Here is a 23,169-nt window from a genome sequence, read left to right on the forward strand (position 1 = left end):
ATGCTTCAACCACAGCAGCTGATTTGTTTGAAGGACCTCACTCTCACTCTCTGTTTCAATGCAAAACTCTGCTCTCTCTCACAGTTTCTCTTCTGCATTTGATGTTTATGGTTTGGGGAAAAAAAACTGCCCTGGAAGTGAAATAAGAGCCTTGCTACAGTAGATACACACGAACCAATTCTTTCAACGCTTCTTCCTTAGGCTAAGAACAAAACCAGTGCAGAGTCAGAGATGAATCTGTTTCTCTAAAATCATCACTGTTAGGGGAGAGGAGTAAGAACTCAGAGTGCTGGATGCATAATAAATACAGACAGCATCCTCTTTTTCTACTAGGTTTGGGTTCAGCTTGGTGCTCAGCAGAAACAAACATGAGAATCTGGAGGCAAAAAATACCTCCCAAAGTTCATTTTGCATCTGGACACGCCCTTCTGGGTTATGCATGTGGCACCTGCACATACAGAGGGTCGTGGCACTTTTGATAACCCATAATTTATTGCAGCATGTTGCACTGCCTTGGCTCGCTTTGATTTCTCAGTGCTTTGATTTCTTAGCACAGAGTAACACTGTTAACTTGGAATTGGGTCAGATTTAGCTAAATTTGGGGGAGATGGGTAAAGAGGACCCAGCAAGATGCTCCTGCCTGTTTTTGTTTTTCACACTACTGATGGTTTGCAAAGTGGAGAAGCAGTTCTGCTCTCCAGTCATTTGCTGTTTAAAAAAAAATGTATATTGGTTTTTCTGTATCACTAAAAAAAAGCCCAACTGCAAACCTTGGTGTCTGCTGTACTACATGCCTGATCTGGTGTGGTCACCCAGGCATCTGCCTTAGCTTACAAATATTTCAAAGTCCCCAAACTTTATTTTTATGTTGACAATCACATGAATGTGGGTAAATGTTAATAAAAGTTGTCAGGGGATGTTACACATCCACATGCTCACCATGGTACCTCCTTTTCAACCTGAATGGTGATGTTTTGGCATGCTGTAAAAAGAAGCTCTTTTAATTCATCCCTTTTCCCTTTAACATTAAAAAAATAGTACTTTTGCAAAAATTATACTATGTAGTAAAGCTATAAATGCTATTTCAGTTCAGTTGACATCTTGTGCCAGAATGCTGAGACATAGACATTGAAAAATTTTGGGGGCATCTGGGGATGCAAAAAGGAGAGGGGGGTGACTTGAAGAAATTGTAAAGAAATTTTCAATCCAATGTAATCAGTTATTGAGGTTATTCAGATTGGGTACCATTGGGGTTGGGGAGGTGTTAATCTGTTTTTCAAAGCCAGCTGCTGCTTCTCTGCATCTTTAAGCTCTACACTTAACAATCCATTCTCTGGGGCCTTTGCTGGTTCACCCTGGTGGTCTGAGGAGCTGCTGTAACACAGCTCTGCTGTGTTGTAAGAGGAGCCCTTTGGGTGGGGGTCACTCCCCTGAGGGTCCCAGGGCCAGGCCCTGCTGCAGGTTGGGTTGGTCATTGGTGCCCTCCCCAAACATAGCTGTGGCTGTTCCTGGTGCAGAGCAGAGCCTGGCTGAGCGAGGGGGTGATGGCAGCCGTGGCTGCAGCTGAGTCCCCTTGGCAGGCTCAGAGCCTTGGCTTTGTTCCTGGGCTGGGATTGATGGTTTCGAGCAGAGGCAGCTGGCTCTCGGCATGAGGGGCTGGGAGGAGGGAGCCCAAGGCAAACAACATCCCCAGCACGGCTCTGGGGTGAGTGCAGGCAAGCACAGGGGTGTGCTGGGCCTGAAAGGAAGGCCTTGCTGTGGTTCCCTGCCCGACAGCCCAGCTGGCACTCAGGGGTGGTGGGCACGTGGCAATCCTCCCCTTGGAGCAGTGTCAGCACAGGGGAGCCCTTCCAATCCCCCGTTGCTCAGAGGAAGCAGCCTGTCTGCTCTCGGTTGTGGTTCCAGGATCTCTCTGCTCCTTAAGGATATCAGCTTGCAAGTCTGCTGCAAGTGGGATGTGGCAGGCTGGCAGTGCTGGGGCCTGAGCCCTGGGGGCATTGCCCGGTGGGCATCCCTGCCCTGCCCTCAGCACCGTGCCTTGCACTCATCCAGGGCACTGCCTGCAGCTGCCGCTGGCTCCAGTTCCTCTGAGCCCGCCTGCCTGGTGAGTGCTCTGTTTGCCTTCCTGTCCTGGAAACTGCAGGGATTCCCTCTACTCCATGTGCTGCTTTTGGGGCGTTATCCCCTATTTTGGCTTTACCTTCCCTTTGGACACATCTCTAAAGCCTCTGCAGGTTGTCTTTACACGTGGTGTTGGAGGCTTGATCCTGGGGATGCTCAAAATCCCACAGGAATCATTTGGGCTTGCTCGGATGGTCTTCCTACAGCTGTGCACATTTTCAGTCTCTCCTGCTGCTGTTTTGCTGTGGGCACCAGGATGGTGGTTAGTTGTGATTCAGTGGAAAGGGAGCAAGAGGTGAAGCACAATGGGCACAATGTGTTAAGGATGAATCAAGAGTTGTTGGCAAAAAGGTGTGGAGTGGTGACTTGCTGGAAGGAATGGAATGCTGAGATGGTCCTGCATTTTGGGGCTCCTGAGCAAGAAGCTTGTTGGGAAGTTCCAGACTGCCCTTCTCCATGTTGTCATCACCCCTTGGTGGCTGGGCAAAGATTTGAACTCCCTGTGCAGCAATTCTGGCTGGAAGAAGGAAGGGAAACCTGAACCACTCTGAGTCTCTTGCTGCAGGGAAAATTGGCTGTGCCTGTCTTTGCAGGGATGTGCTGCTTTCCATGATGGTTTTTTTGGTAGCAGGCTTTTTCTTGGAAGGATCTGCAGACTTCCCCTTAGCTTGTTCAGTTGTGCCAACTGGTCTGCAGGAGTGAAGAGAAGTATTTCAGGATCTGCTGTTGGTACAAGTCGTACCATGAATACTTGCAGTGGAATGTCCTGGCAAGGTGACAAGGATTAGGGCTTTTTTTCCTTCTTCTATATATATTTTGGTCCTCAGAAGAAGTGAGAAAAACTGGGTTGAGTGTTAAATGGCAGGTGCTAGAGGGTGAGAGATCTGAAAAATGAAGGAACTGGATTTTTCTGACTTTTCATATGTGTTAGGATTTTAGAGCAAGGTTCCATATTAATGCAGGAATGCCGGGGTGGATACTTCTCTCTGCTTCTCTGGCAGAAAATGTTGCTGTAAATAAATGGAATAAATGGTCTGTGTGTTAACGCAGTGTATTCCACCTTCATCCAGAATGAGTCACTATTTTCATAGATTATTTTCCCAGTTCAGGAGACCATGCTCCTCTTTCAGAGCCGTTCTGCTCTGCAGGCACAAGGAGTCTGAAGAGCTTGCCCAGTGTGGATCTGCAGGGTGACATTTAGGATACATTAAACAGCTGCTGTGTTTCTGCAGCCATCTGAGGTAGCCATGTGCAGTGTGGCACAAGGAGAGCAGGCTGCATCACTGTGCCTCTTGTTGGGATTAATCCTGCTGGCCCGGGAGCCCGGGGAGGGCTGGGAAGCTGGGGCAGTGTGCGTGGTGCTGGAAATCACACACGGCTCTCAGCCCTCATCTGTGCTGGGCCAAATGGCACCAGCTGCTCCCAAGGTAACAGCACGACCAATTTGGTTTTATTTATGGTTTTTAATTAAGTTTCCGTTTTTAAAGGTGATCCTTTTCTCAGGAGTGAGCGGCGCTGCGGCTGAAATCCCCACAGCCGTTTATCTGTGTCTCTCACGCTGGAAATGATGTACCAGGAGCTGCAGTTTTTTCTTCCCCATAATTGAGCACAGGAAAACAACATCTGGAGAGGGCAGATGCTGGTGTGGAGGCACTTGGGGACAAGCCTTACCTTGCAAGCTCTGCTGTGGGCTGCCTGGCGTGTCCATGGATGGACATGGGCATGGCCAAGGGCATGGGATGGCTCTGAAGCCATTGGTTCAGGATGTTCCAGCCACCCAGGAGGGCTTTACCAGCAGGCTGCAGTTTTGGATACCTGGGGAAAGCATTTGGGGGAGCTTGTGGAGAGAGAAATGTTCCTTCTCTTCCTCTTCAATGAGACGGTGCTATTGTGTTAAAGCTTCTGCTGGTCCTGTCCATGAATAATACAGGCTCTGTGTATGGGGATCTTCAATATGCAGTTTTAAATAAAGTATCTGCTCTTATCTACATTGCAGTTGGCTTGGAAGAAGGTGGCTGAGGGGTTGTGCAGGGCAGCTGAGCCGCTGCTCCCTGCCCTTGTGTGGGAATGCACAGCCCGAGCACCCCGAGGGTGCGCGTGGGTGCTTGGTCAGAGCTCCTGAGGACCTGGGAGTCCTTCAGCTGGGCCACACGGTGAGCTGAGCATCCTGCTCCAGGCTGTCCCACACCTTTGGTTTGGGAGGACTCAGTCCTGCTGCTGGCAGACTCTGCTGAGGGCGTGGGAGCAGCTCCATCTTCCCGCCCAGACATGCAGCTCTTCCCGTCAAGTCACGATGGTTTATCTGCCTCCCCACCTACATGACAAAGGGAATATATCAGCTGGTCCTGGACATGTTTCTGTAGGTGCCTGGTGGCGGGTTTGGTCCTACAAAGCCTCCAGTTTCTCTCTTTAACAGGTCCCAATTTGCCCAGTCTCACACTCTGGCTCTCATTAGCTGTAAGGGGGTTGTTGAAACCTCTGACAAATCTTAGCATTGGCTATAAATAATCCACTTCAACACCAGTGTTTTCTATATTACTGTTTCTCAAAAGCATTTCATTGTCTGTCTGTACCTGTGGGAGTTGGATACTCTTTTTAGAACTTTTTTTTTTGTGAAGACAATTTCCCACCAAACCATCTAAGCTGGAGGAAATAAACAGCCCCAGCAAGGCCATGGTTTGTCTTGGTTCTGGTTCCAGGAGACACTGAGAATCAGTTTGCCAGCCTGGTTATGTTGTTTGGCCCCATGGTAAGGGAGAAATGGGAAGGTCTGAAGAGCAGGGGAGGGCTGTGCTGCTCTGAGGAGCCAGACAGTGGATTATTGGGGAGGGAGAGACTTTGGCCTCCTGAAAAGTTTGTGCTTGCCCATTTCCCAGTGATTTGGCTTCAGGAAAGTACAACTAAGATCCCTCATGGTAAGATCTCATCATGTCTGCTGTTACAGTCCCAGCCAAGGGCAGCTCAGGATATCTCATCTGATCCTCTTTCCCCAGCTCTCAGCTTAATGACTGGACTCTGATTTTAGAGGTCTTTTCCAGCTTTAAGGATTCTTTGATTCCTTGATACCCATCTACCCAAAACCCCGCGTTTTCAGCCCATCTTGTACACTTGCTGGGGTGAGCTGCAGGTACCCCACGCTGCTGTAGGAATTTATCTGCTCCTGCCTTGCTTCCACCCTCTGTGAGTGTGCTGAGGGATCTGCCCCGGTGCATGAGTAACGCAGCTCTGCAGCTGGGAGGGTGAGTAATAAACCAAAGGTCTCCTCTTGGGTTATCTCGACCTTCTGGACCTGCACCTACCCCGAGCAGAGATGTGTGGGGGTGGCTGGAAGTTGGGCAAGCCCTGGGCACCCAGCCTTGTGTGTCAGCACATCTCAGGCTGCTCTGCTTGCCCGAAGTGTTCAGTGTTTGTGGTGAAGGACTCAGGTGAAGACTAACCTGTCCCACTTCATAATTAATGCTGGCATTTGCTTTGCTTCGTTTAATTATGCACAACTCACATGCAATTAAAAACTCTCTTTCCCTTCAGCAAAGTAGGAATCTCTGGAATAAACCAGATGGGTGGGAACTGTTTGGAAAAGGCAGCAAACCCCGAACTCGGTGTAACAGGAGGGTTTTTCAGGCAGTCGTTTTTTGCACTGACAGCAGCGTCGGTGCTGTATAAAAGGCTGTTGTAAAGAGCTTGCTGCAGGTGTGGATGTGAGGAGTGAAAGGTGTGAAGGCTTCAAGCAAAAGCATTTGTGTTTGCAGCCAGGACAGGCTGAGCGGGTTGTGTTGGGCAAAGTAATCTCGGGAGCGGCTGGAAATTCCAGTGGATAAAGTTAATGGCTGTTCCAGTGGATGTGGAAATGGAAATAAAATAGCACCTTATAACATTGCAGCTGCTTTCCCTGGCGTGGCCCCTGCCTCGCTGTGAGTAACTGCCTTTGTGAAGCTCAGTGCTGCTCTTATCTTCAGAATCCTTGGGTTTTTTCTGAGTGCAGCAGTTGTGTGAGTTCCTGACAACTGCAGAGGTCTTGGAGCCCTCCTTTGTCAATTAGCAGCTTCTTGGTAATATGGTCTTAAAAAGGGGGAAGAAGGGAAAATAAAGACATCTGATTTTTAATTGCCTCAGTAGAGCAGGGCCTTGGGTGTTGGAATATTTTAGCACCTGCCCTGCTCAACAGTTGCTTATTGTTGGTGGGTTTTACAGCAGAGCCTGAAATGCTGGCATGCAGCTGTGGGCAGGCAGGCATTGCATGAAGGGCTGGGACCAGGAAACCTGAGAGGTGCCAGGAGAGATTTCTGGGCTTGCTGAGGAAAGCTGAGGATCCTTCAGCAGGGCGGTGTTTGCAGGTGAAGCGAGCTGTGCTTCAGTGCCAGATCCGGGGCTGTTCAGCTCTGCAGGGTTTGCTGTGTGAGCTGTATGTTCTGTCTGGGATGTTGGAGCAGGGCTGGAGCCTGCCCATCCTCCTGTCCCCTTTTTGCTGGGCAGGAGCAAGGGGATGAGCCAGATTCTGTTTGTGTGTCAGCAGCAAAGCTGCTGCCCAATCCCAACCCCAAACCCACAGCAGCAGAGCTTGCCATGCATGTGCTTTGTGCCTGCTGTTGATGTTTAATTAAAAAATAACCCTCCAATTTTATCCTGATTCCCTGGGGCTGGGTTAAGGTGGCCGTGCTGCAGCAGGGAGGGCACAGGGCAGTGCTCAGGGTGGCAGCCCTGAGATTGTGGATTTCTGCAAAATCCTCTCCCTGGATGTGAGCCAGAGCCATTACAGCTGCTGGCTCCAGGGCACTCTGGATCCTCTCTTTGTGCCATCTTCCCTGAGATTTTTAATGTCAGCAGTTGCAGTTTGTGGGTGGGGGGCAGACAAGACTTTAGACCCCCTGTCTCCTATGCTTGCTCTTTCTCCCTCCCTTCAAGCAGCTCCAGAGGCTGTTAAGTTTGTTAGTGTTTGGTAACTGGGGAAGACACTTCACCACCAGCTCGGGAGAATTGCAACAATCTTGTTTGAGGGAAAAGAAAAAAAAAAGTTTTTTCACAAGCTTTGAATCTCGTGTGCTTCATTTTATTTTTTTTAAGGGATGCTTCTGCTTGAAGTGTTAAAAACACACCCTTGGAGCTGCTGCAGCAAAGCTGGTCCTAGGGCATGGTAAAAGATTTAATGCATTTTTGTAGGATCCCTTTACAATTCCCACAAGAGAATCCTGCTGAGGAACACAGAAGTACAAAAAAAGTTCAACATTTCTTTAAGAAAAACCAAGCTTAGTCTCCAGGTATTACCAAGTGCATCATATTTAGCAGGTAAAAGGTGTGTGAGCTCGATGTGACTCGTTGGTGCAGCTGCTATCAGTGGATAATGTGCCTGTACAGCCTGCCAGCCCTGTGTCAGAGACGTGCAGCTACATGTGCCTGGTTCCTTTCCTCCCCCATCCTGGAAAAATAAATCCCTGCTGTCTAGCCACGGAGGAGTAGGCATTTTTTCCCCAGCATAAAATCTTTGGTATTCCTATAGAAGACACTAAATATAAACACTGAGGCAGGTACCTTTGACTAAATAAGAGAAATGTGGCAGAAGGGGGCTCTGCCTGCTCTTGGAGGATTTATGGGGTAGATTTGAGGGTTTGCCAAGCTTTGCCTTGTTCTCACCAGCCCAACTGTGTGTCAGGGCTCAGACCTGGAACCTTACTCACTTTGTCCTGGTGTGGGGACAGCCACCCGCTACACTGGTGGCACAGGAGGTGACAGGCACCCGCTGCACTGGTGGCATGGGAGGTGATAGGCACTCGCTGCACTGGTGGCATGGGAGGTGACAGGCACCCGCTGCACTGGTGGCACGGGAGGTGACAGGCACCTGCTGCACTGGTGGCACGGGAGGTGACAGGCACCCACTGCAGTGGTGGCACAGGAGGTGACAGGCACCTGCTGCACTGGTGGCACGGGAGGTGACAGGCACCCGCTGCACTGGTGGCATGGGAGGTGACAGGCACCCGCTGCACTGGTGGCATGGGAGGTGACAGGCACCCGCTGCACTGGTGGCATGGGAGGTGACAGGCACCCGCTGCACTGGTGGCACGGGAGGTGCCAGCAGGACATTCCAGGTGGCACAGCAGTGCTGCTGGCACAGCAGGGTGGCCCCTTGGCGTTGGAGGGGCTGGTGCTCCTGCTCCAGCACGTGCACCATGCCCAACAGCCAGCTCTGGGGCTGTGCCTGTGGGTCTGCAGGGACCTGAGATGCTGGAGCAGGGCCAGCTGGCCTCCCCACGTGGATCCTTCTGGAAAACCGAGCCCTCTCCTCCTCGAGTGGTTTGCAGCCATGGAGCAGGGGAGAGCAGAGGTGGTTCTTGTCTAAAGGCTGCTTTCCCTTTGTCCCCAGATCTCAGGAGCTGCACCTGAGAGCCGAGGGCCATTCCTATCTCTCTGACCTGACCAAGCCATTGGACTTGGAGTTCATGGAGAGCAAGAGGCCCCGCCTGGAGCTGCTGCAGGAGCCGCTGCTGCGGCACTCGCCCCTGCTCAGCCAGGGCCAGCAGGGCACCGAGGACCTCTCCAAGGTAAGGGCTGGGGGTTTGGCCTGGCTGGGTGTTTGGGCTTGTGTGGAGCTGCCTTGGAGGCTCTGAGCTGCTGCTCGTGGTTCCCAATGCATCCAGCAGTGCTTGGAGGCACTGGATGCTTTTCCCTGAGGTGGGCTGAGAGTGCAACTACATGTGGCTGGCTCCTTTCCTCCCCCATCCTGGAAAAATAAATCGCTGCTCTCTAGCCGTGGAGGAGTAGCAGTAGAACTGCTGAGTTCAGTGCTGATCATGGTTCCCAACGTATCCGGCAGTGCTTGGTGATACTGGATGGTTTTCCATGAGCACTTTGGGGATGGAAGCATATCAGCTTTCCCCATGACTGTTACAGTGCTGGGCTCTTTTTACTGGGCTATTAGATGCACCAGAACAATTTGGAAGCTCCTGTAGGCTGAATTAAGGATGGTCATGTCTGGCTTTTCTGGATTCGCTGCCTTGATTTGATTTTTACTTGATGCTTCTCATTTATCACATCTCTTTATTTAATATTGGTGTTTGAAGGGCTGGAATCGGTTTCTGGTGGTTCTTTAATATAATCTTCCCCAGGAAAGCCTCTCTTGTCCTAGTCTCATTTAACAAAGCAAATCATTTACTTACAATTGTCCCCTCTGTGCATGGAATAAATGTTGCAAGGAGAAATCCCTTGCTTGTGTGCCTGTTTGGATTTACTTTCATCTTCTCTTGGGGTAGATTGTATTTGATTTTACCTCCAGTTTGGACGTGCTCCTGGTTGGCAGGAAAGCGTTGCTGGATAAATGTACTGGGGGCAGCTCTGCAGGCTGGGCTTGGGAACTGCCCAGGCCCTCAGTGAAGTGAAGGGGAAGTCACATTCATAGCCAGGAAGATGGGGATGGTTTGCTGTATCCCTGTGGGAGTGATTGAAATAACACACAGACAAGAAAGCTTTTCCTTGGGAATGCTGGGATAGTCTGCTATTTTTTAATCCATACAGTACTGGTGGGTTTTACTTGAGATCCCTCTGGCCTCTCTTTAATGAGAAGGACATTTAACTTTGGAGTAGTTCAGATGCCAAGGGAGGCCTGAAGGCTCTGCAGCATCCTCAGGGGATGTTGTTTGGGTATCTGGTGCACTGTTGTCCACAAAACAAAAAATAGCCCTCTGCAAGACATGAGAAAACCAGGATGACTTTTGTGTCTTCACATTATTCCCACCAGCAGTTTTGTTCTGCCTCTCACCAGAAAACCATGGTTTGTCTCAGCTATTTGTTTCTAATAGGCAGAGCTGCTCTTGAGGAATTAGTTCATCAGTTCAGGGGCTGCATTTGCTTCTCAGTCTGTGATATGTTTCCAAGAAACACATGCATTTTATGGGACTTAAAACATTGGTTAATGAAAGAGAGAGAGAGTTGAGATACAATTCAGCAAGACAAGATTATGCTTTTAGTGGAGCCATTTGTAATTTTAGAGTCTGGAAGGAAGAAGAAAATGTGGTGTCCTTGAGTGGTGAGAGCCTGAGTGGAGCTGGGATTAGGTGCTCTAAACTAGCAGGAGCTGCTTCCAGAGTGGGTCTGATGGAGCTCACTGCAAGCCTGGGTGATCTCAGTGCTGTTCAAGTGGCTGGGAGCAGAGGGCAGGTCTGGGACACGGGGTATATCAGCCTTTGCAGCTGGGAAATTGGGTTAAAAGCAGTCATTGGTGTTAGTCCTGAGCAGTTGTCCTCAGAGTGGGCTGTAACCTGCTGGGGTGGCCATTAAGGTGGTGGCAAAGCTCCTGAAGCCAGTGTGTGCATTGCTCTGAGCTCAGCACCCAGGACAGATGATTGAGACCTTGCTGATTCTCTGTGCTGAGGGAGCAGTGGCGGCAGGACGTGTGTCCCAGTGACCAGAGCTGCAGAGAGACATTTGCTGTTCTGTGTGTGCCGCTGACTCAGTGTCTGATGAAGTCACTCAGTGCTTTATCTAGGGCAGCTCTGGCAGCTGGGTGAGCTCTCAGGGTGAGATGCACCACGTGAGGCCACTATTGCTAAACACTGCTGCTTGTTTAGGCAGAGGATCCCAGGAGCTGCTCCCTTACCCGTTACCCCATTCCTCACTGCTGCAGTCACTGCCTGGGGAGGAGCTCCATTTACTCACTGGGGCAATAGAGCTAGGACTGCTCTTCATGGTGATTTTGCAGATGGAGCTCGTTTCTGCTCAGTAAGAGCTCCACAAAGCCCTCAGTAAAAAGGGCAGGGGTTTGGTTACAGGCTCTGGGCGCCAGCCTGACTGTCCCAGGGGATGGGGATGGAATGGAAGTTGCTCTCGGGCAGTGGATGCCTCTTGGTCTCTCCTGGTTTCAGAGCAGCCCTTGAGCTGAGGTGCAAAATCAGGTCTGTGATGGGATGTAAGTTTAGCACATCCTTGATAACCACTGATAACTGGATTTGCAAACCCTCAGCCCAGGGGAGAGAAGTCAGCACCGTTCCTGCACATTTCCAGGGCCTTTGTTTAGAGCCATAATCCATGCTCTGAACACAGACAGAACAATTGATGGGGCAACTGATGGTAACAGGCTTCAGAGTTTTTCCTCCCCTGAAGAGAAATGGATTTCTCATGTCCTTTGTTCCTCATCTACCTCTCCCAAACAGGAGGAGAGCTGGGCCCCCTAAGCCCTGTGCAGTATCACTGCAGCCTCTCTCCAGGCAAGGCTGTAAGGAGAAGCTCTTGGATCAGTGCATTTTCCCTGCAGAAAACAGACACACTTTTGGGCAGCGTGCCTTTCAAAAGCAGCAGCTTTCAGCTAAATCTCCCTTGGACAAGTAAAAGATATTACCTTTCCTTATGAACCTCACACTGCTCATATCCTCAAACACTGGTGTTTCTTTTCAAGCTGGAGGCAGAGAATTGTTTTCTTGCCTGCTTTACCCTACTTCAACATCTTTTTCCCTGCTGTTGTGTGTTATGTTGTGTGTTGTGCTTCAGTGCTGTGGTCCTGGGCTCCTGCTGCTGGGGAGAAATGAAACCTCCCCGTGCCCTCCGTGCCAGCTGGGGCTGATGCTTTTCCCCAGAAAGGTTCTCCCTTTATCTGGCTGACAGTAACCAGAGCAGCTAAAGCAGGGCTGTTTTTCCAGTCACTGCAGGCCTGGATTTGGGATTCACTGGAAAAGCTGCTGTGATGTGGCCTTGCCAGGTGTGTTCTTGGCAGAGAGGCAGGAGCTGGTTCCCAGGACCCTTGGTGGCTTCTGCATTCTTTGCAGCAAAGCCATGGACCTCCCTGAGGTAGCACAGCCAGGAGTGCAGCAGAGAGGCCCAGAGCAGGCCAGTGGTGATGTGCACAGTCCCTGTCCCTGCACACACGTGCTGCCTGTGATCCTGCCTCTCAGGGATGGGCAGCGTGGCACATCTGGTCAATCAGTGCCTGCTCTCCCCTCCCCAGAGCTGGAGCTTCATCCTGCCTCTCCCCTGCCATCTCTTCTTATTCCTGTTGTGCTTTCGCTGTTCTTCTTCCCATTTTTAAGGCTTCTCTCCCACCACATATGTGGTTTGCTGCTCCTTCCTATAGGATGTGAGTCAGTTGTGATCTGTGTTTAGTCCCCTTGCAAGGGCTGGCTGGCTGCACTTATGAGTGGCCTATTGCTCCAACAGGAATTCACTGACAGGGAGCCATGTAATCCCACGGGAATGGGGCTGGGTGGAGGCTTAGGAAACCTGAACCTTGCTGCCATCTGCCCTGGCAGGCTGCTGGTCACTGGGTAAGTCTCTTCCCCTTTCTCTGTCTCAGATTTCCCCATCTGTACAGGGACAATGCCACTTCCCTCTTTTGTAAAATAATTAACAACTGTGGATGGAAAAAGGCAATTAAGAAGCCATGTGTTGTTAAGAATTGGACTCTACATTGTGCAAAGGTTTTAATTTCTTCCCTTTCTGCATGAGCATTTTTGTTTTGTTACGGGCTGAAAAATGGAATAAGAAAAGTATGTGTGTGGGGGGGGTAGTCTTGGAAAAGACAGAGCTAAGGTCAGGAAATAGGTATGGCAAAACAGAAATTAGGGCAGAGGGCATTTTGCTTTCATGCATATCAATGCAGCTTTAAAAGCAATTAATTGAAAAAGGAGGAATTAACACATTTGAAATGCCTTTTTAATGATGCATTGAAGCCAGCAGCGTCCATGCCAAATTTCACACTGGCTGCCCGTTCCAGAGCCCAATTTACAATGAACTCCTGGAAGCCAGGCTGTGGGATGGAAAAGGCTCTTGGCCAGCCTGCTAACTCCTGCCCTGGCCACGGGCTGGCAGGGCACCAAGGACGGCAGAAAGGCCTTTCGGGAGCTCGGCTTCTCCTCCTTCCCTGCCCTGTGCCCGGCACCGCTGGTCCCTGGGCAAATGCGCCAGGGCAGAGCAGCAGCAGTGCCACAGCTGCCAGCACAGATAGCTGGGCTGCCTGGTAAATCACCAGTTGCGTTTCTGCTCCGTGCCTTTGTTATGGGAACATCGATCTGTTGCTGGGATTAACCTCTCAGAGTTTCCAGTGGGTTGGTCTCGCAGTTATTAATGAAACTGGCTGGAACTTGTGTTGACCTTGGCAGAGGCCCCAGTTGGCTTGGAGGTAACTGGCAGAAGCATAATCTCTAATTGAGTGATGCGGGCTGGGGGAAGGGAGCGGAGGGGGCGGACACAGCCGCGCTTGAGCCGGGGGAGCGCTGCTGCTCGGACGGGATGCGGGGGAGGGAGCGGGGCTCGGCAGGCGCAGCTCACAGCTCGGTTCCGGCACCCCAGGCTCCCTCCTGCAGGAAGCAGCCCGGAATTCCAGCGCCTCCCCGTGATTTATTGCCGTGGAACAATAGCGCACGGGGGCCGGAGAATGGAACAAGCTGCGAGCGTCGGTCCCTGGGTGTGTGTCCTGCCGTAGCCTCTGAGATTGCAGCGGGATCGCTCTGGGCTCTCCCTTCCCCACGGGAGGGTGTTTTTCACTGGAGCAAAAGAGCTCTGGGCTTGTTTGTTGGGCTTTTGTGGAATGTGAGTGAGTGGGGACCAGGAGACAGCGCGGCTCTGGTTTTCCTAGCCCTGCATCTCTGCTGGGAGAGGGGGAGATGCTGCATGGCCAGCTGTGCCCACATCTGGTGGGGAGGGGCTGGCTGCCCTGCGGGATGCCCAGGCAGAGGGATCCTGTGGAGCTGTGGTAGCACCAATGCACAGGGGACACAGCTGCCAGCACCCTCTTATCCATCCCTCTCCATCCAGCTCCATCCCAGTTATCCAGAACCCAAGTGGGATGCAGAGACCTGTACCAGTGCCTGGCTTGAGCAGCCCTGTGGGAAATGAAATTCCTCAAACACTCTGCCATGAGAAGAACTTCCTTGTCCTGAGGCCTGTGGGGTTCTCCACAGGCTGTGTGGCCTCCTCACCGCTCCTTGGAGGAGTGGACTTCTGCAGAAGTAGCTCTAACTCAGATCTGAGCAGTGAAATGAAACAATTTCAGCGGTTCCAAAACACCTACGTCTTTCCTGCTTTTGTCCTCCTTCCCCTGCAGAGCACAGCAGTTCTTGTTAACTCTCCTTGCAGCTGGGCTCTCCCTCTGAAGCTGAGCCAGTGGACTGGGTGTCCATCAGGAGTGAGTGGTGTGGGGTGGCTGAGTCCAGCAGCTCGAGTGGAGCTGGGCTTGTGGAGCCAGGAGGATCCTCCTGTGACGTGTTTGACACCCACCCATCTGCCATGTGCTTGCTCACACTCTCGACTTGTGCCTGATAAAAATCTGGTTGCAAAAAAAAAAACCCTATTTGGTGGGGTGGGGAATTTACGTTAGGGGAGCAATGATTCAAAGCTATTTCTGGGAAGATGAGGGACGTGTTGGCATTCTCTGTCATTCCAAACATATTTAAAAGCTGAAATATTTGCGTTGTTCACGTTGCCACAGCCCAAACACTTCTGGCTGGATTTCCCCTCCTGCTTTCCTCCCTGCTCTGAAGATAATTTCCAGATTATGGGAGCATGGGATGAGTGTCAGTGTGTCAAGCCCTGCTCAGCTGTGTGTGAGCACATATTTTTGGGAGTGTGTGCCTGTGCAAGCAGAGTGGCTCTCCTGCATGCCTGGCAGTCCATGCCATTGCCCATTGCCCAGGGTGGCTGCAGGGGCTGGTCAGCAGCCCGTGCCATGCACCAGTGTGGAAGCCAGGGGAGCAGCCTGAGGACTGTTGTATCTGGAATCTCCATCCTATGCATGGATTTGTGCTGGATTCATTTGAGAAACAGATGCTTTTGGGCGTTGCGTAGTCCTTGTGAGATGTTTGGCTCCTCTATCTGGACCTGGGCTGAGGGGCGAAGGAAAGGAGCACCGTGATTGCCAGACCATTGATTTTATTCCATTTCTCAGCTGAAGCTCCTGTGGCCAAAGGACTGAACTGTGGTCTGAGAGACTCGGGTATGGCAGGAAAAGCCCTCAAAGGCTGCAGGAACATTCCAGAGGCAGGATGGAAAAACCTCTGACCCTTCCCTGAGCTCCCCCTGCCCTGTCTGCCCCAGCCTGCAGTGGCCACAGGCAGCAGGGCCAGGGCTCACTGCAGCTGGAAAACCAACAGGAGAACTGATGGTGCCTCAAGCAGAGGTTGTTTCACACTTCTTCAGCTCGTTTGTGGTGATTGACATCCCAAACAACCTTTTAAATTGCCTTTCAAGCCACAGCGGTGGCGAAGGACGGTGTGATAAGGCTGGCTGCTTCTCAGGAACCTGCTTCATCATTTGCATAATTGGACTTTTCTGTTGCACTCAGTCAATATTACAAGGCTCGTGCAGTGCCACATCTCACCTGATCTGCTGGAGGGAAAGTCAGTCCCCTGACTTTGTGAGCCTCACCCCTGTAATTGGAAGAAATATTTCTGGCTCTGTGCTTGCAGTAGGCAGTGTGCTGAGCTGGCTGTGCTGTGTGCATTCATGGGGATTTTTCTTCTCCATCTAGGAAGTGTTTGCACATGCTGTTTGTATATTTTATCTGATAGCAAGAAATTTAATTGTCCTGGAGATGCAGGAGAGAGGAGAGCTAGTTTGCTACTTTGCCTGTCCTCAGGTGGAACTTGGGAAATAATGTTGGTGTGGCAGGAACTGATGCTGGGCTCCAGAGCATGAGGATGATGTGGGGTGAGGACTGGGTGTGCCAGCCACCATTTTACCTGTGCTCAAGTGGTTGTGTTCATTTGTGTTAAACAGAACCCCTCTCCTGGAATGAAAGTCAAGGGAGGAGTTTGGTCCTGGTAGCAAGAAGGACATCCCAGCTGTTTTTTTCCTCTCTTGCAGTCTCTTCCTGATCTGTTTTCTTCTTTTCCCTCATGTTCTGGGTAGGGATGTGGGTGCTGCTGGGCAGGGAGCGTTGCTCCAGCTCCCCCAGATCCCGGCACGCTCTGGGATGGGCTGTGTGGGATCTGCCCCGTTAGTGCAGGTGCCCAAGCAGCAGGAGGTTGTTGCCAATTTGGAAGCACATGCATCTCACAGATGAATGCTCCTCCCTCCTTGTTCAGCATCCTCCGTGCCCTTCCTGCCCCAGGGGCTTCCTGGGAACAACTTGAGTGATTTTTCCATGGACGTACAGCAATGAGCACATTTTTGGCACTGTACCTCTCCCTGGCTGGGCAGTGCAGCCCATCAGCAATCCTGAGTCACACAATGAAAGGCAGTGAGTTGTGACACCCCTCAGGCTGATTCTGGGTGCTGTGTTTTGAGGAGGAGGAGGGTATTTCATGCTAATACCTTCCTTCCCAGCGTGGGGTGGAAGCTGTGGAGGAGATGCAACAGCAATCAATGGTGTTTGCCTGCTGCTGCTGGAGGGGATGGAGTGGGGGAGTGATTTCAGAGATGGATTTGGCAGAGATGAGGTGCTGCTCTTTGTGCCTGTGGTGATGGAGCTGTAATAACATATTGAACATGGCAACAGCCCTTGCTAAAGCTCTGTGACTTCACGTTCGTGCTTCGTGGAGCTTCATCTCCTAACAACACCCTCAGCATCCATAACAAGAGAGGAGCTGTCGAGTGCCAAAGGGCCTAGTTAAAATCACTCGCTGAAAACCTCCTTTCTTTTTGGACCTAAACTTGCTTTTTAAACAGAAAAGCTCCTTGGCTGTGTTCTAGGCAGAGCACATTGAGGGTTTTTGGCTCCCCCGTGCTGCATGGGGGGCTGGGGGTGCTGGACGCTGGTGTGTGTCAGGAATGCTGGCTGCGTGCTCAGGGAGCAGAGAGGGGTTGTTTTAGGACAAGCTGACAGGCCCTTGGCTTGTTCTGCTGCTCTCGAAAAATGTAATTCTAATTCTTGGCACCTTTTTCCAGGAGGATAAGGAGCGAGAGCACAGTGGAGCCTGTTCCCTCTGTCCTTGGAAATGGGCTTTTACCCAGCAGCAGAGCTGGCTCGTGTGCTCTGTCCTACCCCAGGTTTGGTGGAGCAAAAGGAGGAGTTAGTGGGGGAGAATCAGTGTGGGATGAAATGACCTGAGCCACCTCCTTGCAGTCCTCACCTCTGTCTAGTTGCTCTTTGGTCATCTCAGTGCTCTGACAGAGCGTTTTCTGCAGGTGCCAGTGTTCTGCCCAGGTTCTGCTTGCCTTCATCTGGCTTAATCCTGCCCCTGGGAGGAGGAAGCTCCCTGTCCTGTGGCAGTGCCAGGCAGGAGAGGAGGAGATGGGCAGTGCCTGTGGTGTTTCCCAGTGCTCTGCTGCGTGCTGAGGGATCCACCCAGGGCTGCAGAGCCCGTGCCATCCTGCAGCACATGCCCACAGTGGATTTCTCTGCTGCCATGGCACCGCATCCCTTCCTCTGCCTGCCCAGCAATGCTTCTAGGCTTGACTCTGGTCATTGCCCCAACAGGGCCTGATTTCTCTCCTCCTGTGCTGTTCCTGAGGCGCAGCAGTGATCCTTTCTGCCTTCTCATCTCCACTTTGGACACTGTTGTTTCCATGACTGCTTAAAAAAGAGCCATTGCCTCGTGCAGATCAAGCTGTCCCACGTGGTGACGTGACCAAACCAAGCACAGGCTTTTATTTCAAGCAGGTTTTCAGCCCTGTGTTATTTTATTTCATGCCAGCCATCTCAGGTATGATGTAGAACAGATTGCCCCCAGCAGCTAATGTGTTTCTGCCTCAGCAGCAGACAGAGTGGCAGATGTAAACACAGGAACATTGCTGGCTTTCAAACACTAAAAACTCCCAAAGAATAGGCAGGTATGTATATATAAATATATATAGTGCATTATATGAAAGGATTTCACTATATTTGGAGAGAGATTTGTAAATTCCTGAAATCGTGTGTGTATATTTTCTGTAGGTTTTTAGGTAAATGAAAAGCCTAAATTTTTGATATATCTATATATTTATGTATGCTGCCTCCTATTCTTGTAAGCTGTTTTTTCAAAGGCTTCTTCTAGCCTTGTTCAGTGATTCTGCCTTCAGCTGCCACAAAGAGAAAGTCTCCCAGTCTCGAGCAAAGCTAAATATTGATTTGAGTCAATCTGGGTGCACTTGGAGACATCACTAGTGTTCATGAATGCAGCATAATCGCTGATTGGAGTGGGGAAATTTCATCATAAAGGCCCCAAAAGGGAGGTTTATTATTGCTTTCTTCCAAATGCCTGAATTTTATTAGCTTCAGTCATTCTTGGCAGGGCAGTGGAATGGGATTTTATAGTTAGCAAAGGAAAAGTAAACACAGTAATCATTTCACAGCCCTGTGCCTGCCAAACCAAGATGGAAATTCCAGCCTTGGTGGGAAGCTGCTGCTTTGCTAACAGATAATAACAAATTCACTGAGGGCTTATTCTTGCTATGGGAGCTGAGCTGTTCAGGTTTCTGTGTAATTCCCTGGTCTGGGGAAGCAGAGGTGCTTCATGGTTTGCTGCAGGAACAGGCTGGGAGAGGGTTGTGGTTGGAGCAGCTCCCACAGCCATTCACAGGTACAAGTGGGGTTTCTGCTCTGGGCCTTTGGGAACTGCTCTGTCCCGTGCTCTTGTGGTATTTGGTTTTTCCATGGTCAGTCTTGCTCTGATGGCAGAGCTGAGTGATGCTGAAGGTGTGATGGATTTGAGACACCCTGATGCTCCCAACACCCTGAGCCCATCTCTGCTGCTGAATGGGGGCAGAGTTATTATGGCATAAAAATCTCCACATAAACCCAACACACCCATGTAAGGTTTATATTGCATGTTTTCCTGGGCTTGTTGAGGTGCAGGGCTTGGCTGCCAGCTGAGATCTGGAGCAGCAGATCCTGCTCTGTTTCCTCCCACCATCCTGCCCCATGGGCTGGGGATGGCTGGCACTGCAGGATGCCACCTGATGGAAAACCAGGCAGAGCAGCGAAGGAAATGGCTCCTCAAACAAGCAAAATGCTCCTCAAACAAGTGGCCAGTGTCGAGGCAGCCCCTTCCACGTGTCTGCACAATTACTAGAACAATGAAGCATTGAGCATTGGGCTTTGATGGATGGTGCAGCTGACAGTCTGTGCACCACCCGTGCTCCTGTCAGCACTGGGATGCTGGGGCTGTGTCCCACATCCCTGCTTGTGTCCCAGAGCTGTTGTGGGGTGTTTGGGACGGTCACTGAATGTGCTCTGTCCCCCACATCCCTGCTGTGTGTGTCCCAGAGCTGTTGTGGGGTGTTTGGGACGGTCACTGGATGTGCTCTGTGTCCCACATCCCTGCTTGTGTCCCAGAGCTGTTGTGGGGTGTTTGGGACGGTCACTGGATGTGCTCTGTGTCCCACATCCCTGCTCTGTGTGTCCCAGAGCTGTTGTGGGGTGTTTGGGACGGTCACTGGATGTGCTTTGTGCAGCCTTGGGGGATTCCTCAGGCAGTGGAGAGGCAGCAGAGGTGTTGTCCCCACTGTGTCCCTCATGGTTTTACAGCTCAGAGGTATTTGATGTCCTGCCTTCTCTACCTCAGAGCACAGGCAGTGTTGGTGACCCTGGGACACTGGAGCGAGGTGGTGACAGCAGCTGGCAGGCACAGCTCGCTGGGTTCCGTTGGAGCAGTTACTTCAGTTTGGGGAGGTGACACAGTTGGAGTGGGAGCTGCTGGGCTGAACATCAGCCAGGACATCACCCTGGGACTCACCATCCTGTGCTGTGAGTCTGGGGAGCCTTGTTGGGAACCCTGGCTTGCTGCAATGGCTCTTGCATGTAAGAGGAGGTCTGGGCTGTCCCACAACACAGCTCAGCTGCTGCTCAAACCATTTTAGATCTCGTTTGCATTTCCTTTTTCCATCAATCTCCTCCTCAGTAGGCAGCTCAGTCTCTGGGATTTGGGTAAAATAATTATGGGTGATGGTTGTGAGAAAGGGAGTGTGAGCTGCCTTTCAGTGTATCTCACTTGCAGCAGTAGTGGTTAAATAGAGCTGTCTTCAATCAAACCCTCTAAATTTGATTCCCCTTCAAGCCAGCTTCCCAATATTGATGTTGTGTGCCATCCTGATTAACTCCCAGCCAAACCCTGCTTCCCAGGGCTGCCCTGTGTGCATCCCGCTGGGATGTGTGTGCTGAGGAGTCCCTGCTCCTCCTCGGCCTCCTGCCTCCTCCCTGGCAAGAGGAGGAAATTTGAATGTTTCTGAAGAGCAACATTTCCATTTCAAAAGCTGTTCGTTCAAGTGCGTCTGGAGTGGGATTTCTCTCCCCCACTCCTCTCTGAATGGGAGCTTTAGAAGTCTCATTTCCTCTGCTTGATAACACCAGGCTGAGAAGGGCTTTTGTCTTTTCATTTCCCCTCAATTTTTTATTTTTAAATCAGTGAGGTTTGGAGAAGCTGCCGTGGTGGATTTTCCCTCCTCCTCCTCCCCCCATCTTTGCCCATGTGCTGGAGGATGCACCTGGCATCACCCAATGAAGGAAGGAGCTGGGGCTTCCTGGGGCACAGCCCACCTGGGAGCGCCCTGTCAGTGTTCCTGGGAGCACAGGAGGAGGTTTGGTGCCCAGTCTGGGCTGTGGAGCTCCTGGGAGCACGGGAGGAGGTTTGGTGTCCTGTCAGATCTCCTGGGAGCACAGGAGGAGGTTTGCTGTCCTGTCAGAGCTCCTGGGAGCACAGGAGGAGATTTGCTGTGGCTGCAGTCCTGCTCACTGGTTGCCTGCCTGCATTTTTGGCTGATGTAGCTTTTCCAGTTGGTGTGAAATTGTATTTTTATGGGATGCTCAGCAGAGAGCAGATGTGGTGCCCAGCTCCCACTTGTGCAGGACTGATGGGTGTGGATGTAGGCACTGTCCCAGCAGTGCAGTGGCATTTGTGCTGTTCACTGGAGTATTGCATGGGTATAAAAAGGGATTTCTATTCTGCAGAAGCCTTTTTACAGCTCTTGAGCTTGCTTTTCACATGGCACCTAGGCCTGGAGGACTTTCGATGAGCTTGATTGGCCGCTGGGACTATTCCAGCACCTTCTCTGAGGGAAATTGCCTGCTGGGATTAACATGGACCTTGATGCTTCATCCCTGCCTGTTGACGTGCTGGGAAGACTCAGAACTTGCTTTACTGCATGTGGTAATTGAAAGAGGATGAGTGGTATCGAAAAAGAAAAAAAAATTGGGAGACTGAAGCTTTTAAAGGCACAAATGCAGAAAGAGGCTCTGGTGGTGATTCAGAGATGCTGTGAAAGCTGCCCAAAATGGGCCGACCCCAGGGAGGGCAGGGGAGGTTTGAGCCCCAGCAAGGAGGAGCCATGAGCTCCCCGTTGCCTTTAAAGTGCTGTTCTGCAGCTGGGGTGACCCCACTGCCTGGCTGAGTGCCAAATTGGGCAATTAAAAATTTCCCTCCCTGCCTTGGCACATCGTGCAATCACAGTTTGCTCCTTTTTAGGAGGTTTCAAACGTGAGCTCGTGTGTGCAGTGTCAGCACGGGTGGCTGCTGGCTGAACAAATTACAGAAAGAGCACTAAAGTTGCAGATGGAAGAGTGGAAGGGTTTGAGATTTTGTCCTCCCCTTGTGTTTGCTGTAGCTGCCCCTCTGATGGAACCTAGGACAGGCTCTGCTTGTGCTGAGCACCTCAGGCTGCACAGCTCCATCCAGGCTTTCTGTACCTGCCCAAACCATGCGTTTATTCACAGCTCTGCTGGGGCACTTGCTGTTGGCCTGGAATGCTCCACACGTGCCAGCATCTCTTCCATCTCAGCCTTTTCCTTCCCTTTGCAGAAGTGCAATACCTTTCTGCAGCTTCCCAGAACCTGGACCTCACTCTGCTTGCCTGCTCAGCTCCAAGTCATTCCCCTAAGGCAAGCACCAAGATGAGATTTTTATTAGTTTTTTTTCCTTTGGCTTGGACACTTTTTCAGTGTTAACAAAAGGCAAATCGCTGGCAGAGAGTCTTACCAGATGTATCAACTGTACTGAAGATGCTCAAAGAAAAAGTTCCCAGAATCTTTCTGAATGTTGCAGAAAGGCATATTTTCTTGTAAACTTGTTCTTGGAAGTGACAGAATTGTTTTGGCTGAGATTCCCTGTTTAGGGGGGAAAAAAAAGAAAAAAGGAAAAAAAGAGTGGAAGTGCCTAAAGCCGATATTCGGCATGGAAAATTTCAGTCCAGACAGTTACTGTTTGAACAAACTCAAAGTCAGCTGAAAATCAGGGATGCAGAATAGGCAGTGGTGGGGAATTCTTAATGAGAGGTGGAGCAATTAGCTCCTCATGGTAATGAGTGGATGGGTAGGTGAGAATCCATCACTGCTGTAAGTCAGTGGGGAGCGCTGGCATTCAGTGCAATTATTATCCACTAATGGGGAGAGCAGGGAGGGAATGAGAGGCACAGCATCCATTTGCCGGGTACTGCCTTCGGCGGCGCTGGGAGTTTGCCTGAGTCAGGATTTCCGAATTTGACCCGTTCTTTTGGGCTGTCTCTGAGCCCGTGAAGGTGTTTGCTGTAGAATTGTGCAGTGTGAGATCCAGAGGCAGCAGCTGCTCACTGAACACCACAGAGCGGCTCCTTAGAGCACGAGTGAGTTTTGTAAAACCAGATACAAGCTTTGGTTACTGCATTTACTGAGGCTCTGGCTGGCAAGGTTTTACCACCCTCGTAAATCTGCCGGGCAGGGGAGGCAGGAGGGAGGGGTCAGCATTTGGGACTGGTTTTGCAATTAAATTGCTTCAAGCTGTTGAAACATTGGGGGAAGTTTTTTGACCTACTTTCGTGCAGGCTTTAGAAATTGTTGGGATGTTTTCTGCTCTGTCTGCGTGGAATTCAGCTGGGTTACGGAGGAAAGGAATTTCGTGGGCCTGCTCGTAAAGTCAGATCTATTTAAAAAAAAATAAATTAAAAAAAACAACCCTCGGCTTTGTCTTCAGACAGCTCCTTGGTCTCCAGCTCCATGAATTCCTATGAGAGCATGTAGTGAGTGAGAGAGATTCCTTGTTTTGCACATGCCATGGAGAATGGGGATGGAGGAAGGAGGAGGATGCTGCCTTGGTCCCACACCTGACATCCCTTGGGAGCACTCTTGGCCTTGCAGGGGAACACCCAGGTGCTCCCCAGAGCACACTCAGGTCTCCATCCCGTTCTGGCAGCCCAGCAAGAGCCCAGCAGAATTTAAGAATTCAACTCTCATTTGGAGGGCCACGCAGC

General features: G+C 50.9%; 1 protein-coding gene across 21 annotated transcripts in view; it reads left to right on the forward strand.

The window, feature by feature from the left end:
- NCOR2 (nuclear receptor corepressor 2) overlaps positions 1 to 23,169 on the forward strand; it is a 226,408-nt gene that overhangs the window by 84,065 nt on the left and 119,174 nt on the right. For all 21 annotated transcript variants that reach the window (XM_074554206.1, XM_074554221.1, XM_074554222.1 and 18 more), the window contains exon 4: positions 8,477 to 8,654. In XM_074554206.1, the coding sequence (XP_074410307.1) occupies positions 8,477 to 8,654 (178 nt within the window). The remainder of the gene's footprint in view (positions 1 to 8,476; positions 8,655 to 23,169) is intronic.

The sequence above is a fragment of the Zonotrichia albicollis genome, chromosome 18 (assembly GCF_047830755.1).
Source record: "Zonotrichia albicollis isolate bZonAlb1 chromosome 18, bZonAlb1.hap1, whole genome shotgun sequence".
NCBI lineage: Eukaryota > Metazoa > Chordata > Aves > Passeriformes > Passerellidae > Zonotrichia > Zonotrichia albicollis.